The 20,388-nt window shown below is 36.6% G+C and overlaps 1 protein-coding gene across 1 annotated transcript; it reads left to right on the top strand.

The window, feature by feature from the left end:
* Positions 1-148: 148 nt before the first annotated feature.
* On the top strand, positions 149-18,859 carry LOC117326073 (cell cycle checkpoint protein RAD17-like). The gene is made up of 18 exons (XM_033882675.1): positions 149-261; positions 2,344-2,505; positions 3,041-3,358; positions 4,163-4,240; positions 4,755-4,908; positions 5,631-5,767; positions 6,166-6,218; positions 6,967-7,098; positions 11,009-11,078; positions 11,837-11,948; positions 12,462-12,638; positions 12,957-13,045; positions 13,235-13,381; positions 13,850-13,999; positions 14,512-14,551; positions 15,170-15,250; positions 15,758-15,815; positions 18,624-18,859. The coding sequence occupies exons 1-18, from the start codon at positions 259-261 to the stop codon at positions 18,802-18,804; spliced, it is 2,142 nt and encodes a 713-aa protein (XP_033738566.1). The 5' UTR covers positions 149-258; the 3' UTR covers positions 18,805-18,859.
* Positions 18,860-20,388: the final 1,529 nt, after the last annotated feature.

The following is a 20,388-nucleotide window of genomic DNA, read 5'->3' as shown; positions in this document are numbered from 1 at the left end:
GTATTAATTACAACCCAAGCACAAATTAAGGTAAATACAAAATTTAATTGAAAAGAGGTTAAATGATAATAAATTTAGGTGGGACATAATTCCGTCTTGGAAATATTAATTGTGATTTTTTTTTCTTTAGCGTATGCGACTTCCTGTGGTCACAAACATGGCGGCTGTTTTAAAACTCGTGGAGTTTTGCAGAAATGAAATTGCAAACTTAGATGTAGTGTAACTCTCATTTAGGGAAAGACAACAACTTTTGTGATAATGGTATGCAATAGAATAGTCATTGGGTTTAAAAATAGTATTTTAATTCCAAAGACAATGATGATACCTTTGTCGGTTTGTGTTTCTCGGGAAGCTGTGAGTGAGAAACGGACCGGTCTGTGCTGTCAGAATCATAGTCTTCGTGTCGTTGAAAGCTTAAGCTTGTTTGTTGACACTTGATTGTCATTTCTTTACGAGAAATGGTTACATCTACAGATATCTTGGCATATTGGTTGCGCATTGATTACTTATTTTTCCAATAATCATAATAGATCTAGTCCTAGACTGTGAATATTATATATTAAATTAAATCGGAGACATATATGTCTCTGATTAAATGTAGATTATATACACACAAATTGTTCCTTCTGTATTATGTACAGCTCGTTAAATAACAGAAGATTACACGTGAATAAAAAGGGAGGGGCAGTAACTCCCTATCTATCAACATCCTTAGTGAATAGACACAGGTATAGATCCGTCACTGAAGAAATGATGGTTGGAATTATTTTGGGTGGTCTTTCGAACTTATTTAGTCTAATCTTTAAAGGTGTTGATGGATGGAGCTGATACAACTTCTTCTGGTAGAGAGTTCCATGGTTGAATGACACGGTTTCTAAAAAAATTGCTTGTTTGTTGTGTCCGAACAATTTTAGAGAGTGTTGACGTGATTGTGTCCTTCAGCAAGACACTTTACCCCAATTGCTCTGCCGACCAAGCAAACAATTGGATATCATATATATCATTGACTTTCATTTTACTGATTGTATTTCGGTCTATATATCTGTCTGGCAAAGTTTATCACCTATAGATTATAATGCATTTCAATTCTTGTGTTATAATCCCCAATTATGAACTATATGTCATGTGAATAACGCATTTGAGTTGTACTGTGCATAGCTGTCATAACGTAGCTCTGGACGACGGACAGACAAATTCTGGCAGATGGTCGTCGTCAGAGCTACGATTCCCTTCCATTGGCGATAGTGTTGCAAATCAATGAACCTCGAAAATGCTACAAATTGTGGATGTCGTGTGACTTTGGAGTAATATTTACTATAATTAAACATTTTTAATGGAATTTTAGCAATGTATTAGCCATTGAAACGTCACATCTTGAAATCTTTAATTCGCACAATGACATTCCAAAATATTATACTACTCACAGTTGTCTCCGTAATCTGCCATGATACTTCTTGGAGAACTCTCACGAGGATGCTTATCCGATTATGGTATGCGTGAGCATGACCATATATGGATGAAGCTACTACGATGAAAAAAACATTATCGAGATATTTAACCAGTTTTTTGTAAGAGTTGTGAATAAATTTAAAGTGCATCTATACTTGGTGTAATTATTCAATTTCAGAATGCATATGTTAGACTTTGCTCACCGAGGTATATCACTCAGAATCTGTTTATCTGTTGAAATCTTGCGGGAAATCTCATTAGCATCAATTTATTTTGATTTCCTTATAAGGAAATTGACCTTTACACTTGTATCAAAGATAGTGGTGTGTTTGAACTGATACATTTGTATCTCCGTGTGTCGGGCTCGTTTTTGAATTTACCTTTATTGTCAAAGAAATGACGTAATGTGCAGATTTATGGATTGAATATTGATAATAGATACCAGAATCATCAATTTACATGTGTTATTTATCCGAGAAAATTATAATCATAGCTAATATACTGCCTGATGTGAATCACTCATACTCTGCCAGAGAGCAGTGTAGGCAGAGTATGAATATTCGTTCCATACTGTGCATGTAAACTACTATAATACATTTAATAAATAACTCTGATTTACATACTATCCGATTATAATCGATAATCGATCGGAAGGGGCTCTCCGATTATGCCGATTAATCGATTAGGAAATCACATCCGATTCCCAACACTAGTAGTTTAGCTTATTTTTGTGCACATATAATGTTGAGATTACTCCACATAAAAAGATGTATATATGTACAAAGTCAACACAGTTCAATTCAGATATACTGTAATGTAATCAAGTTGTGTATTTAATTGTGGTGAAAGAAAGGATACGCCAAGTCATACTTATACAGATTCTTTTTTTTTCAGAGAAAATTTGATACAAAAAGAGATGTTGGAAACAGTTTTGCTGAAAATGAAGACAGTAATGATTCTGTCATTGACCTCACATCATCACCAGACTTTTCAACTCAGAAAAATGACAAGAAGAGAAAACGTGATAAATCATTCCTACAATCCATAAGCTGCAAGGTTATAATAATTTTAATATTTTGCATATTGGAGCTTAAGCAAACTTCCAACTTAATGTATTATATCTCCTTAGTACCTGTGTTAACAGATCTAGACATTTTATAATGCTTTGAATATCTGACTTTATTTTTGTTTAAGGTCATTCAGTTAATTATGCACAACTGTATTAAAGACCAACGTGATGCTATCAATTAAATGTAAATGGCAATGAGATTCTATAATCATCAGTTTAGAAACAGGTGTAGCAGAACTGCTGGTAGTTCAATTGGATAGTGCTAGCTATAATACCTATCTACAGTTCTGAAGGTATACAGCTTGGACTGGTCATTGTAATATGATTGTGGAGTGTGTGTAATAAAAGATTTACGTTTTACACAAACAAATATGTGTACAAACTTGTGAATATTTCAAATCAATTTGTCAAGCTGGCATGGAGTGTTTTGCCTTCTTTAAAACAACCTGACACATTTGTCTGCAGTAATGATTTGTAAATACATCATCATAATTATATTAAACATGTTTTGTTATTTTACAGAATTCGGCCAAGTGGGTGTCATCATCATTTGGGGACTTTGATACATTCGAAAGTTTTGCCTCTTCCTCCCGCCCAGCCAAGTATGCTGCACCAAAGCGAGCGGCCACCACCGGCTCTAGTCAGTCCATCCTGAAAGTCTCTAAGTCATCTACTGCCAGTATTAGCAACACAAATGAACATTCAAATGCTAGTAAAGCTACAGCCCAGATAAACAGTGGGCAGGTTTCATCATCAGGTGACAGGTGTTGGTTATCAGGGAAGAAAAGGCCAGCTTATGAATCAGAGTTGTGGTCAGACAAATATGCCCCTAAAAATCAGGTACAGTATGTGTGTTAATTTTTAGTTTCTGTGAAACATTGCATATACATACATAATTAGAATAAAGTTAAAATGTCCATGTGACGGTAAATAATAATAAAATAAAAAGCCAAACACAGATCTGCTGTCTCCCTAGTACTTTCGCGGCTACATTCTGCCACTCTTCAGGGGATTATATTATACCATGCCAGTTCTATTTTAATGGGAGATCGAACCAGTGACCCAAAACTATGATTTGAGACTACTTTGCTGCACTGTTTGTTGAATAAATGGATGTTGAACTGCTTGACTAAACAATGAAGATTATGCAGACACAAAGTACTTTGTCTTTACACTACTGAATCCTCAAGAAAACACACAGTCATTATTTACAACCAAGGCTCTCTGTATAACTCCCTCCAAGGAGCTAAAGCTAGTAAAGCAACTTTGCTATATAGTTGATATAGAGTAAGAAGTGAAATTAAATGGCATGTCTTTTAGACTGTAGACAATTGTTTTGACACTCCTTTCAGTGAAAACCATGTATTTACACTACTCCATATTTACAACCAAGACTCTCTAGATCTGTATAGCTCCCTCGTAGTGGTCAAAGCTACTAAAGCAACTTTGAAACAATTGCAATATAGCAATGATTGTACTTTATGATATAGGGTAAAAAATTAAATTTACTCTCCTTCTAGTGAAAACTTCAGTTGACATTCAGTGGAGTGTATATACACTAAAGGTTTCTGTTGGATCTATACTACTGATATTGCATGATGTTGATGAAAGTGTTACAGAGTCCAACATTTGTTTGTTATTTAGAATGACCTGGCTGTACACAAGAAGAAAATAGGGGATTTAGAAACGTGGATGCAAACACATCTCAAGGCACAGACCAAGGTTAGTTTAATGGCTGTATCTTAACATAATCATCAATTAAAGTTAAATTTCTTGACTAACAATATACTACTAGAATGTGAGCATTCTGCATTGTCCAATACTGGGAAGCTAAATAATTTGATACAAATAATACACCTACATAAATGATGTAGCTATACTTAATGAATGCTGTTGATGCTGAATTTGACCTGTATTGTTTGCTTTATGGCTATCTATACTTATTACAAATGTGTGCCAAATAAAAAACTATTTCATACACTATTATAGCTAGGCATTTAAACATGACCAGGAGTTGTCAATGGAGTAACAGATATAATTGATGGTATTTTCTTGTTCAGATATTGGTAATTTTGCCAAATTTGATACTTTGTGTAAATAAATAAATGGTCTTTGTCTGAATGACGCCGGTACATAATACATATTTTAATTCTGCCTGTGTAAGGAGTATTCAATGTTATATGCTTATTGTTAACAAGTATTTTTATTGTGTATTTTTGTTGTTTCTTTTATTTAGCTGCCACCTATTTTAATTCTGACTGGTCAAGCAGGGACAGGAAAGACTGCCACAGTTAAAGTGTTGTCCCGAGAACTCAAATGTGATGTCCAAGAATGGTCCAACCCAGTAGGATCTGATCGGGTCTGGAAGAAAAGGGATGAGTTTAGTACAGGTATATTAGAAGGATGCAGTTTTGAAAGGACAAATTCAAGTACAGATATGAGATGGAAATATAACATTGGCTATAATAGATTACTTTTGCATAGGTATTGTCAGAAATTAGTTAGATTGTCTTTGCTAAAGGTATGATTAAATAGATATCAAGTTCTATTTATACATGTATATTAACTAACATTATGAATTGAAAAAATTGCATTTACTTTTCAGTAATGCAAGCACTTAAGATATTTCATTTCATAAGAAATAATTTTTGAGGGTTATAGAACTTTTATATATGATTTTCTTTGCAAATCATTAGTTTCTGATTATTTTTCATTCAATGTCTGATATACTGATGAACAAATAGAGTATAATGTCTCATAAGACCTTTTAATAATTGATAATTATTTTTTAAAATTTTAAATCTGTTGGTAGAGTATCTGATCAGACTAATACAACCTTGGATGATGAAGTTAAGTTTGTTGTTTGATCCATACCCAGGATACCTCACTTACTCCCAATATCACTTTGTAGGCCTCTGTCATTTTGTTCAATGAAGAAGCTACCTTCTAATATGATATACCAATGCTTTAAAATGACCATGACTGTACAGGGCGATACACCCAGTATTAAACAAACAAATACATGTCTTTTTGACTGAATAACAGGTATGATATTTATTCTGAGAGAGAGATAAGGTAAATGTAGTACTTTAATATCCTGTCTGGTTTGCAGGTCCATACCAGTACAATGACATACAGACAGAGTCCCAGTTGACCCAGTTTCAGCACTTCCTCCTCCGAGCCAACAAGTACAACAAACTTGACATATTTGGGGATGGAAGTACGGAGAAGAAGATTATTTTAGTAGAGGTATATAAAGTATAATCCATCAAGCTCCTGTCCTCTTTTAAAAATAGCAAACAGTACTCTGAACATTTACTGTCCATTCATAATACATATACAAGGATATTTGAATCCTGAAATCAAAGTTCATTGTCTTAAATTCATAAAATCAATATCATATATATTTACTGATTTTAAATCTAATTTAAAATGTGCAGACTACCTTGCATACATTTATATACTGGAGTGTTATTGCTAGGTTTATATTTAACTCCTTAAAAATTTTACAAGGCAAGTAATGACAGTCCAGACAAACATATTTTCTTGCTGGATTGATATTGGAAAACTAGCAAATTTTAAATTGGTATCCTGAGATGTCTGACTGTTATATTAAACATGCCTTCATGATGGACGTTTTGTTGTAGGAATTTCCCAATGTGTTTTATAGAGATGCCTCTGCCTTTCACGACACTCTCAGGTAAATTAGCATGATAGATTTAATACAGTGAAACTCGCTCAATATCACGTCTTATTTGTCAAAAAGACAGTGGAAGGAAAACCAAAGTGCTTCAAGTATTAAATCTTCAAAATTCTTAATTCGACCCGAAGTATCACTAATTACTGCAAAGATAGACAGTATTTGCGTACGAAACGTCATTTTTCTGTACATTGAGGGTTACTTTCATTACTTGTAGGCACAAAATCTCATATCGTCCTCATTCAGTCAATAAATTTTATCAATAGAAATTTTGAAAGTTTCTGTTGTCTGAACGAAGTAATGTCCCTTTAAGTGTGACACATTTGTCAGTCCTGATTACAAATGAGAAGAAATGATGTTTAAAGTAAAACATGATATCAATGGAAACATAACGTTAATAACTGGCAGAGTTCACTGTATATTCAGTTGCACTCATACTCATTGACAATTAACAATGATGTTGTGTTTATAAACACCTCTCAATCTTCATCCTATGTGTATTGAGAGATACCTATATTACGATCGTAAAAAATGAAATATTGCAAATATATTTTAGTTTTCAATTGTTTATCATGCAGTTTTAATAATTACAAGGCTTTGGATCTATGAAATGAACAGATTACTTTTGTTAAATGTCCGTGTTTAAACAACTGTTCTTAAGAGTCGAACGCAAACATTTTTTTAAAAACCCTGAAATATATCGGCTGTATGAGACTGTCTTGTCAATGTACATGTGTTGATATTACAGGAAATACTCCCATGTTGGAAAGTGTCCTTTGGTGTTCATTGTGAGCGACTCCACCAGTAGGGACTCGTCCAGTTGTGAGCGACTTCTATTTCCCAAGAGCCTACAGCAGGAGCTGCACATAGATAACATCAGGTAGACTTGACTTGTAGCTGTAACATCAGGTAGGCTTGGCTCGTAGCTGTAACATCAGGTAGGCTTGGTTGTAGCTGTAACATCAGGTAGACTTGGCTCGTAGCTGTAACATCAGGTAGGCTTGGCTCGTAGCTGTAACATCAGGTAGGCTTGGCTCATAGCTGTAACATCAGGTAGGCTTGGCTCGTAGCTGTAACATCAGGTAGGCTTGGCTCGTAGCTGTAACATGAGGTAGGCTTGGCTCGTAGCTGTAACATCAGGTAGGCTTGGTTGTAGCTGTAACATCAGGTAGGCTTGGTTGTAGCTGTAACATGAGGTAGGCTTGGCTCGTAGCTGTAACATCAGGTAGGCTTGGCTCGTAGCTGTAACATCAGGTAGGCCTGGCTCGTAGCTGTAACATCAGGTAGGCTTGGCTCGTAGCTGTAACATCAGGTAGACTTGGTTGTAGCTGTAACATCAGGTAGGCTTGGCTCGTAGGTGTAACATCAGGTAGGCTTGGCTCGTAGCTGTAACATCAGGTAGGCTTGGCTCGTAGCTGTAACATCAGGTAGGCTTAGCTCGTAGCTGTAACATCAGGTAGGCTTGGCTCGTAGCTGTAACATCAGGTAGGCTTGGCTTGTAGCTGTAACATCAGGTAGGCTTGGCTTGTAGCTGTAACATCAGGTAGGCTTGGCTCGTAGCTGTAACATCAGGTAGACTTGGCTCGTAGCTGTAACATCAGGTAGGCTTGGCTCGTAGCTGTAACATCAGGTAGGCTTGGTTGTAGCTGTAACATCAGGTAGGCTTGGCTCGTAGCTGTAACATCAGATAGGCTTGGCTCGTAGCTGTAACATCAGGTAGGCTTGGCTCGTAGCTGTAACATCAGGTAGGCTTGGTTGTAGCTGTAACATTAAGGTAGACTTGGCTCGTAGCTGTAACATCAGGTAGTCTTGGCTCGTAGCTGTAACATCAGGTAGGCTTGGCTCGTAGCTGTAACATCAGGTAGGCTTGGCTCGTAGCTGTAACATCAGGTAGGCTTGGCTCGTAGCTGTAACATCAGGTAGGCTTGGCTCGTAGCTGTAACATCAGGTAGGCTTGGTTGTAGCTGTAACATCAGGTAGGCTTGGCTCGTAGCTGTAACATCAGGTAGGCTTGGCTCGTAGCTGTAACATCAGGTAGGCTTGGCTTGTAGCTGTAACATCAGGTAGGCTTGGCTCGTAGCTGTAACATCAGGTAGGCTTGGCTCGTAGCTGTAACATCAGGTAGGCTTGGCTCGTAGCTGTAACATCAGGTAGGCCTGGCTCGTAGCTGTAACATCAGGTAGGCTTGGCTCGTAGCTGTAACATCAGGTAGACTTGGCTTGTAGCTGTAACATCAGGTAGGCTTGGCTCGTAGCTGTAACATCAGGTAGGCTTGGCTCGTAGCTGTAACATCAGGTAGGCTTGGCTTGTAGCTGTAACATCAGGTAGGCTTGAGTCGTAGCTGTAACATCAGGTAGGCTTGGCTCGTAGCTGTAACATCAGGTAGGCTTGGCTTGTAGCTGTAACATCAGGTAGGCTTGGCTTGTAGCTGTAACATCAGGTAGGCTTGGCTCGTAGCTGTAACATCAGGTAGACTTGGCTCGTAGCTGTAACATCAGGTAGGCTTGGCTCGTAGCTGTAACATCAGGTAGGCTTGGTTGTAGCTGTAACATCAGGTAGGCTTGGCTCGTAGCTGTAACATCAGATAGGCTTGGCTCGTAGCTGTAACATCAGGTAGGCTTGGCTCGTAGCTGTAACATCAGGTAGGCTTGGTTGTAGCTGTAACATTAAGGTAGACTTGGCTCGTAGCTGTAACATCAGGTAGTCTTGGCTCGTAGCTGTAACATCAGGTAGGCTTGGCTCGTAGCTGTAACATCAGGTAGGCTTGGCTCGTAGCTGTAACATCAGGTAGGCTTGGCTCGTAGCTGTAACATCAGGTAGGCTTGGTTGTAGCTGTAACATCAGGTAGGTTTGGTTGTAGCTGTAACATCAGGTAGGCTTGGCTCGTAGCTGTAACGTCAGGTAGGTTTGGTTGTAGCTGTAACATCAGGTAGGCTTGGCTTGTAGCTGTAACATCAGGTAGGCTTGGCTCGTAGCTGTAACATCAGGTAGGCTTGGCTCGTAGCTGTAACATGCTGTAACATCAGGTAGGCTTGGCTCGTAGCTGTAACATCAGGTAGACTTGGCTCGTAGCTGTAACATCAGGTAGGCTTGGTTGTAGCTGTAACGTCAGGTAGGCTTGGCTCGTAGCTGTAACATCAGGTATGCTTGGCTCGTAGCTGTAACATCAGGTAGACTTGGCTCGTAGCTGTAACATGCTGTAACATCAGGTAGGCTTGGCTCGTAGCTGTAACATGCTGTAACATCAGGTAGGCTTGGCTCGTAGCTGTAACATCAGGTAGGCTTGGCTCGTAGCTGTAACATCAGGTAGACTTGGCTCGTAGCTGTAACATCAGGTAGGCTTGGTTGTAGCTGTAACATCAGGTAGGCTTGGCTCGTAGCTGTAACATCAGGTAGGCTTGGCTCGTAGCTGTAACATCAGGTAGACTTGGCTCGTAGCTGTAACATCAGGTAGGCTTGGTTGTAGCTGTAACATCAGGTAGGCTTGGCTCGTAGCTGTAACATCAGGTATGCTTGGCTCGTAGCTGTAACATCAGTTAGGCTTGGATTGTAGCTGTAATTTCATGACGATAATGGATGTGATCTTCTTTGTGTTGGATATTCCAGGTGTTTTTAATAGCATGTTTTTGTGTGTTGAAAGTACTAAAATATAAAATCTTTGTAAAAAGATAAAGATATGGGATAAAAGTTTCTGGTATTGAACACTTGTGAAAATTGTTTATCAAATTGTGCTTTTAAATCACTTTTGTTTGAAGTGATAATTGTTTATCAAATTGTGCTTTTAAATCACTTTTGTTTGAAGGAGTTAAGAAAGTCTCGAAGTAAATATGAAGAAAAATAAAGAAAAAAGAGATGTTATAGAAGTTTGATAAGGAAACTAAGAGTTGGGATCAATTGCAACAGGTTCGGGATAAGTTCAGTCTTCCAAATTTGGATGTGTCTACCAGTTTCACCTAAACAGTTGGCTTCTTTAGGACATTTTATAACTTGTCCTGTGCTGAGTGTGATTTACCACGTTATTTCTACTCTTAAGTTTCCCCTTTTCTGCAATTGACCTGTCTATCAAGGCAACAGATATGTAGAACCAACCAAACCAGAATTATGGTATTTAATGGGGTTACCTCTATCTCTGGATCTAAGTTGAATGTGGAATGATGTAGCTGTGTCCACATATATATAGCTTGTTTTTCAGTGTCTGTTATTTGATGTCATGAAAGGCATGATGTCTTTAGATTTAAAGCTACTGACATCACAGTTGAATTATGATATTTGATTATATTGGACTAAGTAATATAATGAGTACTTCCCACATACCACATTGTTAAAACTAGTAAATAGATACACTATATAGATGATATGATGGTGATAAATATTTTAAAAATGTAGAATGTAGCAAAAATGGTGATTTTATAAACTGAACATTCATATTGTTAACTGTATACTCAAAAGCAAAGTGTACTGTGACAAAAGCAGTATAAAATCATGTTATTGAATATTACAATTTGCTCTTATACTGAAAACAGCATCTTACGTTTGTTTGATGTCTTGACATCATTGCAACAGGTAAGACCATAAGACAATGTCCATGTATGATACGCCCGATCAATAATATTTCACAGACAATAACATGGACAGTTGCAATAATGATATATATGCTTGGCTGAGCAAAGGCTGGTGGTCTAGAAAAGACTGGTATATTAGATGTTATAACCTTCATGATTGTTTCATACTCTGGGAAATATCTGGATTAAATATTGAATTTGAAGGACAATGTATTTATTTTTATTCAGCTTCAATCCCATTGCATTGACAAGTATGACGAAAGTGCTGACAAGGATTGCTACGAAGGAAGCCTCACAGGTAATGTGTACCATTCTGTGTTAATTCGACCCCTGTATATACCAACATTCTGTGTTAATTCGACCCCTGTATATACTGACATTCTCTGTTAATTCAACCCCTATATATACCAACATTCTGTGTTAATTCGACCCCTGTATATACTGACATTCTGTGTTAATTCGACCCCTGTATATACCGACATTCTCTGTTAATTCGACCCCTGTGTATTCCGACATTCTCTGTTAATTCGACCCCTATATATACCGACATTCTCTGTTAATTCGACCCCTCCCCTGTATATACCGATATTCCCTCTAATCAAGCCAGTTATATTCCTATATTCTGTCATCATAATATTATACACTCAGTCATGCCAAAATAATGAATTCTTATCTGTAAATTCTCACCTCTTGTCTAATGTTTTTTTTTCTTACTGGTCATATGAAAAGTATTTACTAAGATCTGTGTATTCTGACATTCTGTCCAATATGACCAAGATTTTGTGTCCTAAATGGCGGCAAATTATACAGGTTTATCTGTCAGACCAATATATTGTGTCCCACATGGTGTCAGATTAGACAGGTTTATCTGACCAATATGTTGGTTCTCACAGAGTTTAAGATTAGAAAGTTTTTCTGACCAATGATGTTGTGTTTCACAAGGTGTCAGATAAGAAAGGTTCACCCTACACATATACTGTGTTCCATAGTTTGTCAGATTAGTCAGGTTTATCTGAATTAAAAAAAAATAATATGATTTCTTTATTATCATTGAAGGGAGTACACAAGTTTACTGTCCCAACTCACGCTGTCCTGGAGTCCATCGCAATGTCAAGTGCTGGTGACATCAGAGGAGCAATCAACACCCTTCAGTTTGCCTGTCTCAAAGGTAGGTCTTCAATCTTTTCTGTGAAAAACCCATCATTATACTATATACGATATTGCAATTGAGTTTCTTTAAGAACAATTGATTACATTTGATGAAATTTTCTATTTTAGTTAAAGAAGAACCTAAGGAACATGAATGAAAAGACTGAAAAGATTTTCAGAAACTTAAAACACATAAAACGCACTCAAAAAAACCCAGCTAAATCTCAAAAGGGGCTTTCTTTCTAGTGTGAAGGAATTAGGCAATGGGCAAATCGTCAATATTCAATTTATGTCTGGTAATACCTAATAGATATTCGAATAGGATAAAATTCATTTTGTGGTGAAATTTCATTTTGGTTTAAAGTAGATCATGTTTTGCATTAAATTGTACATATACAATAATGTAGTATGAAAATGTGTTATAATACAGTGTAATTTATGGGAGGTGCTTCTTACGGTGTATTTTGGTTTATCAGGCAATCAATGCAAAGGTAGACAAACTAAATGGACGATATTTGTCTGTCTTTTTTAGACACCAAGGATCTCTTGCCGAGTGCTCTAGTCAAAGGCAAACAGCCAGTGAAGAAACAGAGAGGAAAGGCCAAAGCAAAGACATCGGACCAGAAAGATTCAGATCTTGCCTCTATTGGAGGAAGGGACACCTCACTATTCCTGTTCAGAGCTTTAGGCAAAATTCTCTACTGTAAACGTGAGTGTGAAGAAATAACGATCATAGATGTAAATGTAGGATAATTTCTGTACTGTAAATATGAGAGGGAGTAAAGCCTAAATATGGGCGAAAATTCTCTTCTGAACACTTTTTAAGAATTGTCAAATATTCAAGTAATTAAGTGATTAACCATGATATTGAAATTATTGTAATTTGTCTGCAAGAAAAAGTACAGTGTTAGCTTACTACTGCAAACCTAAAGGGTAAAATTCCAGCCTTTATTCAAGTACTGGTATGTCATGCAAATTCAGTGTGTGTTCAATCCATCTGAAGTAAATGCTGTGTGTATTTTCCCAGGAGATGATCCAAGCTCTCATCCAGATGCGCCAAAACTTCCTGCTCATCTCCAGGAACATCATAGGGACCCTCTCATTATTAACCCTGAGGTATTTCAGACAATCACTCCTTTTAAACACTTTCTTGATTTTTATTTTGACAACTTAAAAAGGCCCTGAAATATATGTATGCCTTTTAAAAACCTTCCTGATAGATCTGTAAAAAAAATACTCTTGAGTGGGTTTAATCAAAGTTATACTGTTAATTACTAATTTGTTTTGACGACTGATTTTACTTAGGATGTTGTGGAGAAGTCCCATTTGTCTGGTGACTACTTCAGTGCCTACCTGCACCAGAACTACATGGATTTCTTCACTGACCTGGATGATATGGCACGGGCATCTCAGTACCTGAGTGATGCAGACCACCTCACAGATGACTGGGCTGTAAGTTTCTTCCTTTTAGAACTTTGCTTTATTAGTTAATAAAACTCAAATCTTGAAGATGCTGGCATTTCCTATCTCTAAGATAGCATTTTGTTTTACAATTCTTGTCTACAAATAAACAAAGATGTTGGATGGGCCAATATTTCTAATGTAGTAAATGTCACATATCTGAAGTGAGCTTTTAGCGTTGTGCAGCATTCATCGTCAATCTGTAATCTGGTCGGCCGGCATCAACTTTTCTCTTCAAACAACTTCTACTCAATAACCAAGCGGCACAGGGACCTGATATTGGGCCTGTATCATGCTGGAGTGAATGGCTATTAAAGTTTCTTCGAATGAATTATTACCTATATTCAAAGTCACAGGGGTCAAATATGCTAAAACATTTAAACGATTTCTCATTAACCAAGAGGCCCAGGGACCTGATATTTTCTATTGTGGTCAAGTTCAGTGTCTTTTCTATTGTAGTCTAGATCAGTGTTGCAGCATTATGCAGCCTCTGTTGCCACAAGGGGGATAATCCATGCCAATTCTGCAAGAGCCAGGTTTTCATCAGCTGGGTCTGGACTTGGATGGAAACCTTTACACAAGCCGCAATGGTACACAGCCATGAAACAGGTATAGCCTTCATAATTCGATTAGACTTAACCTGCGTTCCTTTGACAGTGCCTTCTTCCATGAACTTTTGATATGTTTCCAAATATGAGATAGTTTATTAAAGTTACTATTGCCATCAGTCAACCATGGGATATGTTATAGGGCTTCATAGGTACCTTTATAAAGTAATTTTTGTAATGAAAACATTTAAACAAAATGTCGTCCAGAAATATTGTAATTCTGGGATACTCTTATTTATCTGCAAATAAGCACCTGTCCACAAATAAGGCCCTTCCTTATTTTTGCAAAATCATAGATTAAAAAAATTTAATAATGCTTAACTTTAATACTAGAGGAGGGTGCTTATTTGAGGATAAATACAGTAATTGTCTGCTATAGATGGTATACATATCGTGTGTTTGAATTTGGAAGTTTGATGATTCTTGTGTCCCAACACCTTAGAAAACCTTAACTACTATATCTTGTTATAATCAGATGAATTATATGTAGTATTATTTGGTTTCTTTTTACAGGCCAGAGACAATTGTGATAGTGCCAGGTGTCTTTTTAAAGGTATTTAAATCAATTTTGAAAAAAAATCCACATATTTTGTTTATATTATATTATATCCATCATCACTGTCAATGCTACTTGTTGAATTGTATGTGTATTATTGCAGGAATAGCACTACATTGCTTAATTTATTATGTTACACAGTGATAAAAGACCATAATATCTCGGACAAGTGTCAGTTTCAGGGTTTTGGGTCAAGGTCAAGGTCACTTACTATTTTTATTGGGGGCCGGTAGGAGACATTTATTTCTTTAGGAATACCCGATATGCTTGATGTCATGAAAAAGCAGTATATGAAAGTTTTGATGTAATATTCTAATATTCTAATAATATTCTACAGTGCAGGGCTTTTTCTCACTGGTTTTAGATGGGGCCTTTTGTCTCATTTTGGGAAGAAAATTGGTGAAATGGGAAAGACTGCATATTTTTGGAATTTAGCTTGAATATGAAATAATTTCTATTAGGAATGGGGTCAATTAATGTGTTATTCTTTTCATCATTTGATCCCAAGAACGGAATGAAAAAATAAATTTTGTAAAATAAACTCCCTATAATTGTATGAATTGTATAAAATCTTGTATTTACAATGTATTGATGATTGTTTTAACTCTGATTTAGAGTATGCCTGGACACCAGAAATACTCCAAACAGAAATCCTGCCTTATCTGTCTGTTATCAACACTACACTCCACCAACCAGGTAAGACCGTTATCCTTGTCTGTGGGAGGTATGGCAGAGTTGTCTACCTTTTAAGATTTTGTAATGTTTCACAGTAGTGTTGGGATAGCTTGTCACACGATTCAATATGTCATCCTTGCAAAATACTAACTTATTCTTATAAAATCCATCAATCCATCAAGGAAAATGTCTCTTAGTTGATAGAGTTTCAATCTAGTTAACCAGAGATTCAGGGTTTGATCCCAACAAAAATTATTAGAAATATTGACCTCTGACCTCTTTTGTATATTGAGTTATAATTTTTGTAATACAATACATATTATGGAACTGAGTTTCACTGTAGACCAGTACAAACAGTATTTCTCATGATTGTTAGATAATCTTTGATGTAAATGTTGAGACTGCCGAATCTTTGATATAAATTGTAGGACTGCCATGTATAGTTAAGAATATCTTCATTTCCGAGGTGATGTGTATCAATATACCGTTAGATGAACATTATATTCTGTTTATTTTGTCTTTATTCAGGTCAAGCATCATTGTTACAAGACATTTGCAGATTTTCTAGGTCAAAGATACCTGGAAGGTATTTTTCTTTTCACATTTATACTGAACAAAACCAAAAATTTTAAAACATACAGGCTCTTAACAAGTTGGAAAATTTCTGTCTGTTTTGTACATTTTAAGAACTTTTTAATGACTGTTCAAAGTAATGTCTGCATCAAAATATCTTCCCTGTGGTCAGTTTGGACAAGAGAAATTAGTAGGGATCCCCCAGCTGGCTAATAAGAAAATTTAACTGTACTTTTTAGGTCACCTGAGACAAAGTCTCAAGTGACCTATTCTAATCGCCTTTCATCCATCGTCGTGCGTTGTCCGTCCGTAAACAATTTACATTTTCGACTGCTTCTCCAAAACCAGATAACCAAAATTCAATGAAATTTTGCAGAAAGCTTCTTTGGCTGAAGGTCAACCTAAATTGTGAATTATATGGTCCCCACCCCCCAGGGGCCTGAGGGGTGGGGCGAAAAGGGTCAAATTGGCTAAAACTTCAAAAATCTTCTTCTCTACTCTCACATATGGTGGTATCAAACACTCTTCATAGATGGAAGGGTCTTATGGTGTTTTACCAAAATTGTGAATTTCATGACCCTGGGCTCTCACGTTTGCCCCTGGGGAGAGGGTAAACTTTACTATAGTTTATATAGGGAAATCACATTTTTGACTGTTATTTTTTGGATGTGTGTTAGAATTCATTCTAACCTGGTTAACATTATCAGCATGGGATAACAGTTTGATGGTATGCACACGTTGGCCCTTATTGACCCCCAGGGGTTGATGGGCGGGGGCTAAAAATGTTGAAATTGACTGAAATTTCAAAAATCTTCTTCTCAATACCCATATAAGATAGAATCAAATACTTTTCATTGATGGAAGGGTCTTATGGTGCTTTACCAAAACTGTGAATTTCATGACCCTGGGGTCTCACATTTGCCCCTGGGGAGAGGGTAAACATTACTATAGTTTATATAGGGAAATTGGTTTGGTTTGGTTTATTTTGTTTAACGTCCTATTAACAGCTAAGGTCATTTAAGGACGGCCTCTCGTGCGTGCGACATGCATGCATGTGGTGAGTGCGTATGTGTGTTTTTGGAGGCTGCGGTATGTTCTTGTTAAGTCTCCTTGTGATAGGCTGGAACTTTTGCCGATTTATAGTGCTACCTCACTGAAGCAGACTGCCGAAGACACCAAGCAGGACACCCCACCCGGTCACATTATAATGACAACGGGCGAACCAGTCGTCCCACTCCAAATATGCTGAGCGCTAAGCAGGAGTAGCAACTACCATTTTTAAAGACTCTGGTATGTCTCGGCCAGGGTACAGAGCCCAAAACCTTCCTCACAGGGGCAAATGCTCAACTAAAGGCCAAAAGTGAGGCATTGTCAAGGGATACATTAGGAAAAAGAAAGCTGTTAAGAAAGAAGAGAAAAGATAAGATCCCAAATTTAGTCGCCTCTTACGATCATGCAATGGGGGCAGCAGGTACAATTCTTACGCCCTACCTGCAGGGCAGATATAGGGAAATCACATTTTTGGCTATAATTTGTTGGATTTGTATTGGAATTCATTCTAACCTGTTAACGTTATCAGCATGGGATAACAGTTTGATGGTATGCACATGTTGGCCCTGACTGAACCCTGGGTGCTGACGGGCTGGGTTAAAAGGGTGAAATTGACTGAAATTTCAAAAATCTTCTTCTCTACTCTCAGATATGGTAGAATCAAATGCTCTTCTTAGGTGGAAGGGTCTTATGGTGCTTTACCAAAATTGTGAATTTCATGACCCTGGGGTCTCATGTTTGCCCCTGGGGAGGGGGTAAACTTTGCTATAGTTTATATAGGGAAATAACATTTTTGACAATCATTTGTTCGATTTCCTTTAGAATTCATTCAAACTTTCTTAAAATTATCAGCATGAGATGAAAGCTTAATGATATGCACATGTTGGCCCTGACTGACCCCTTGGACTGATGGGTGGGGCCAAAAAGGGTTAATTAGATTAACAGAAATATTTCAAATCTCCAATCTCAGGTGACCGTTAAGGCCCATGGGCCTCTTGTTATTTCAAATCAGGAGTTTTATAAAAATGAATATCAATATATATTATAATATTATAATACTCAATGCAGAGCAAGTTCAGTCATCAACTGTTTACTTTAGTCAGGCTGTTCCATCTAATGTGATTTCATATGCGGATAAACAACAATCAATCACTGCCGTACTTACAAATGGAAACTTGTTTCCATTGTCAGACCAGAGTAAAGTCGGTTGTTGAACCATAGTTGACTAGACATGCTCACTATAACTTGTTGCATTACATTAAAAAGTTATTTTGCTTTACTCTAGTTTGACCACATTCTGATATGTCAGAGTTACCTCCCTTCTTTTCAATATGTCATTGTTTAGCGATAGCTTGACAGCTGGGGCTGAGAATGATTAGATCATAGACACTGTAGTTTCTGATCAGACTCACTCATAGTGTAGACTGGCTATGGCTTATGAGGTCAATGGGAAAATAAGTAATTTACAGAAAGCATTTAATTTCTTTGCCAAATTGTTTTCTTTTAAATAATAGGAGAAAATTGATGGTGGGGCAAACTTATATCAATCCTTGGCTAGAACTCTAGAATGTTGAAGTCTGATTAATCTCAGACTAGAAAATCCCCCCCCCCCCCCCCAAAAAAAAACAAGTATTATGGTTAAGTTTGGTTAAGTCTTTGTGATGCAAAAACATTAAAGGTTTCATTTTTTATCTGTCTTTGAATGTGATATAAACATTTTTAATAACTGATCATTTGAAGAAATTGTGACTTTTTTCACATTGTATTACAGATCTGAAAAACTGGATGAAAAAGATGTTGATTTGGATGAATCTCCTCCGCAATCTCAAGATATGGTTGTGCAGACTGTCGATGATAAGAAAGATGATGATGACATCATCAGCAATAGCCAATCAAAAGTCAGAACCTCTCAGGAAGAGGAAGAGCTAATTATTGAAGATTTTGATGACTGATGTAAACTATTTATGACTTGTTTCTTGACAGAGAATAAACAAGCATTTGATTGATTGTTGTGTAATTTAATTCAAGTGCTTCATTTCTGACTGAAATGTATAACTCCACAAGAGTCACAGCAGATCGACAGCCAGTCACTGGATTGTTTGTTAAAGTGCTGCCCATTGGTCGTCTGATACACTACAGATTGACAATAATGTTTTGTTACGGTGCTTCCCATTGGTCAGTCTGAAACATTACCTATAAAAAATATATTGTTACACTGTTGTTCATTGGTCAGTGTGCCACACTACAGATAGACAACACAATGGTTAAGTTACAATGCTTTTCATTGGTCAGTCTGACACGCTACAGATAGACAACATGTTTTGTTACACTGTTGTTCATTGGTCAGTTTGACGCACTACATATAGACAACAGTGTTTTTGTTACAGTGCTAATCATTGGTCAGTCTGACACACTACAGATAGACAACACTGTTTTTGTTACAGTGTTAATCATTGGTCAGTCTGACACACTACAGATAGACAACAGTGTTTTTGTTACAGTGCTAATCATTGGTCAGTCTGACACACTACAGATAGACAACACTGTTTTTGTTACAGTGTTAATCATTGGTCAGTCTGACACACAAGATAGACATCATGTTTAATTAAAGTGCTATTCATTGGTCAGTGTGTGACATACTACAAAACAAGTCTCGTAAGAGGTATTGTTACCTGATTATTTCTTTGAGTTTTTACTTACAAACAAATTACTGGTAACTTCACTAAGATTTGATATACATGTATATTCTTAGCCTTTATGGTGTTAACACACTGCCAAGGGAGACGGAACATTCTCTTAGTTTGTGATAGAATTAAAAGTGCTACATATTTTGTTATGATCTCATGTTTCTTGTGTTTGATTTACAAATTCATTTAAAATTTGTAAATGCTTTCTTTAATTTTAATGCTAATACAAAGTGTTAAACCTGAAATTATACTGTACACAAGTTTGTAGAAACAGGAGGATGAATCTCGTACAGCTAAAAAGTGTTCTCAGTCTCGGTGCATTCCGCAGTTGTTTTTTTGTATGGTAATGCTTACAGGAAATCAGCTGTGTTTAATGAGATAATCATTGTCACAAACATGCTTAATGCTTATAATTCATAGCAATTATTGCTCATTTCAAAAATTAGGCTATCAATACTCATAATGTAAGTGCTTTGATGTACAAATGGGGAAAATAGTTAATCACCCGAATTAATTTATTAACAGAAGTGTACTGTTAATTTATTTAATTTATACTAATTTCATTTGTAGATACATATCAAAAATGCCAACTTTTGGTTGTTAAATTCTACCTTTTTTCAGTGTTGCATAGAAATCAGATGATGTTTTTCTCGTCAATGTGCAGTTTACATCATGTTTTTACTGGATGTCTCATTTACTTTGTAACAGAAAATGTTAGAAAATAATGTGCTAATAACTATCATTATTTCGTTAATAAATACCAAACCATGTAATAGAGATGAGTCATTTATTTTCATTCATTACTATAACATTGAAATGGTTTTTTTTTTAAGCATTTCACGGTTTTTC

Source organism: Pecten maximus, chromosome 4 (assembly GCF_902652985.1).
Source record: "Pecten maximus chromosome 4, xPecMax1.1, whole genome shotgun sequence".
NCBI lineage: Eukaryota > Metazoa > Mollusca > Bivalvia > Pectinida > Pectinidae > Pecten > Pecten maximus.
The sequence above is the reverse complement of the archived record's forward strand: the minus strand, read 5'-3'. Positions and strand labels throughout refer to the sequence as shown.